The 2,500-nt window shown below is 52.2% G+C and overlaps 1 protein-coding gene across 1 annotated transcript in view; it reads left to right on the top strand.

The window, feature by feature from the left end:
- hivep2a (HIVEP zinc finger 2a) overlaps positions 1-2,500 on the top strand; it is a 56,053-nt gene that overhangs the window by 49,331 nt on the left and 4,222 nt on the right. The window contains exon 9 of the mRNA XM_084314729.1: positions 594-769. Within this exon, the coding sequence (XP_084170855.1) occupies positions 594-769 (176 nt within the window). The remainder of the gene's footprint in view (positions 1-593; positions 770-2,500) is intronic.

The following is a 2,500-nucleotide window of genomic DNA, read 5'->3' as shown; positions in this document are numbered from 1 at the left end:
GAATATTCCAATTGTCTGACCGCGATTTCCAGTATTGATGTCCATCGGGTCAAATCTGTCCATCTCAGGTATAAGTCTAACGAGGATTACCTGTACGTGCGCGGCCCTAACTCCTAACTCTACCCCTGCTGCCCCTGCCTCAGGTACAAGTCTAACGAGGATTACCTGTATGTGCGCGGCCCTAACTCCTAACTCTAACCCTGCTGCCCCTGCCTCAGGTACAAGTCTAACAAGGATTACCTGTATGTGCGCGGCCCTAACTCCTAACTCTAACCCTGCTGCCCCTGCCTCAGGTACAAGTCTAACGAGGATTACCTGTACGTGCGCGGCCCTAACTCTTAACTCTAACCCTGCTGCCCCTGCCTCAGGTACAAGTCTAACGAGGATTACCTGTACGTGCGAGGCCCTAACTCCTAATTCTAACCCTGGTGCCCCTGCCTCAGGTACAAGTCTAACGAGGATTACCAGTACGTGCGCGGCCCTAACTCCTAACTCTAACCCTGCTGCCCCTGCCTCAGGTACAAGTCTAACGAGGATTACCTGTATGTGCGCAGCCCTAACTCCTAACTCTAACCCTGCTGCCCCTGCCTCAGGTACAAGTCTAACGAGGATTACCTGTACGTGCGCGGCCGCGGCCGGGGGAAGTACATCTGCGAGGAGTGCGGCATCCGCTGCAAGAAGCCGAGCATGCTGAAGAAACACATCCGCACCCACACTGACGTGAGGCCCTTCATCTGCAAGTTCTGCAAGTTCGCCTTCAAGACCAAAGGTTGGTCTAGTCTGTCTGTCTGTCTGTCTGTCTGTCTGTCTGTCTGTCTGTCTGTCTGTCTGTCTGTCTGTCTGTCTGTCTGTCTGTCTGTCTGTCTGTCTGTCTGTCTGTCTGTCTGTCTGTCTGTCTGTCTGTCTGTCTGTCTGTCTGTCTGTCTGTCTGTCTGTCTGTCTGTCTGTCTGTCTGTCTGTATGTCTGTCTGTCTGTCTGTCTGTATGTCTGTCTGCCTGCCTGCCTGTCTGTCTGTCTGTCTGTCTGTCTGTCTGTCTGTCTGTCTGTCTGTCTGTCTGTCTGTCTGTCTGTCTGGCTGTCTGTCTGTCTGTCTGTCTGTCTGTCTGTCTGTCTGTCTGTCTGTCTGTCTCTCTGTCTGTCTGTCTGTCTGTATGTGTGTCTGTCTGTCTGTCTGTCTGTCTGTCTGTCTGTCTGTCTGTCTGTCTGTCTGTCTGTCTGTCTGTCTGTCTGTCTGTCTGTCTGTCTGTCTGTCTGTCTGTCTGTCTGTCTGTCTGTCTGTCTGTCTGTCTGTCTGTCTGTCTGTCTGTCTGTCTGTCTGTCTGTCTGTCTGTCTGTCTGTCTGTCTGTCTGTCTGTCTGTCTGTCTGTCTGTCTGTCTGTCTGTCTGTCTGTCTGTCTGTCTGTCTGTCTGTGTGCGTGTGTGTGTGCAGTACATGTCTCACCAACTGAAAGTCTAAAAGAGAAGAGTTTATGGCTATTAGCGAGGATGGGGACGTTTCCATGGGAACGCTGTGTCAGTTCTATTACAGGAAGGTAACGGACTAGATATAGACCTGACAGCCTTTTAGATGCGGAGGCCAAACGGTTAGCTCGGATTCAGCCGTTTAGACGCGGAGGAACAAACGGTTAGCTAGGATTCAGCCGTTTAGATGCGGAGGCCAAACGGTTAGCTAGGATTCAGCCGTTTAGATGCGGAGGCCAAACGGTTAGCTAGGATTCAGCCGTTTAGATGCGGAGGCCAAGCGGTAGGCTAGGATTCAGCCGTTTAGATGCGGAGGCCAAACGGTTAGCTAGGATTCAGCCTTTTAGATGCGGAGGCCAAACGGTTAGCTAGGATTCAGCCTTTTAGATGCGGAGGCCAAACGGTTAGCTAGGATTCAGCCGTTTAGATGCGGAGGCCAAGCGGTTAGCTAGGATTCAGCCTTTTAGATGCGGAGGCCAAACGGTTAGCTAGGATTCAGCCGTTTAGACGCAGAGGCCAAACGGTTAGCTAGGATTCAGCCGCTTAGATGCGGAGGCCAAGCGGTTAGCTAGGATTCAGCCGTTTAGATGCGGAGGCCAAACGGTTAGCTAGGATTCAGCCGTTTAGATGCGGAGGCCAAGCGGTAGGCTAGGATTCAGCCGTTTAGATGCGGAGGCCAAACGGTTAGCTAGGATTCAGCCTTTTAGATGCGGAGGCCAAACGGTTAGCTAGGATTCAGCCTTTTAGATGCGGAGGCCAAACGGTTAGCTAGGATTCAGCCGTTTAGATGCGGAGGCCAAGCGGTTAGCTAGGATTCAGCCGTTTAGATGCGGAGGCCAAGCGGTTAGCTAGGATTCAGCCGTTTAGACGTGGAGGCCAAACGGTTAGCTAGGATTCAGCCGTTTAGATGCGGAGGCCAAACGGTTAGCTAGGATTCAGCCGTTTAGATGCGGAGGACAAACGGTTAGCTAGGATTCAGCCTTTTAGACGTGGAGGCCAAGCGGTTAGCTAGGATTCAGCCGCTTAGATGCGGAGGCC

This window comes from Notolepis coatsorum, assembly GCF_963971535.1.
Source record: "Notolepis coatsorum genome assembly, chromosome: 5".
Classification (NCBI taxonomy): Eukaryota; Metazoa; Chordata; class Actinopteri; order Aulopiformes; family Paralepididae; genus Notolepis; species Notolepis coatsorum.
The sequence above is the reverse complement of the archived record's forward strand: the minus strand, read 5'-3'. Positions and strand labels throughout refer to the sequence as shown.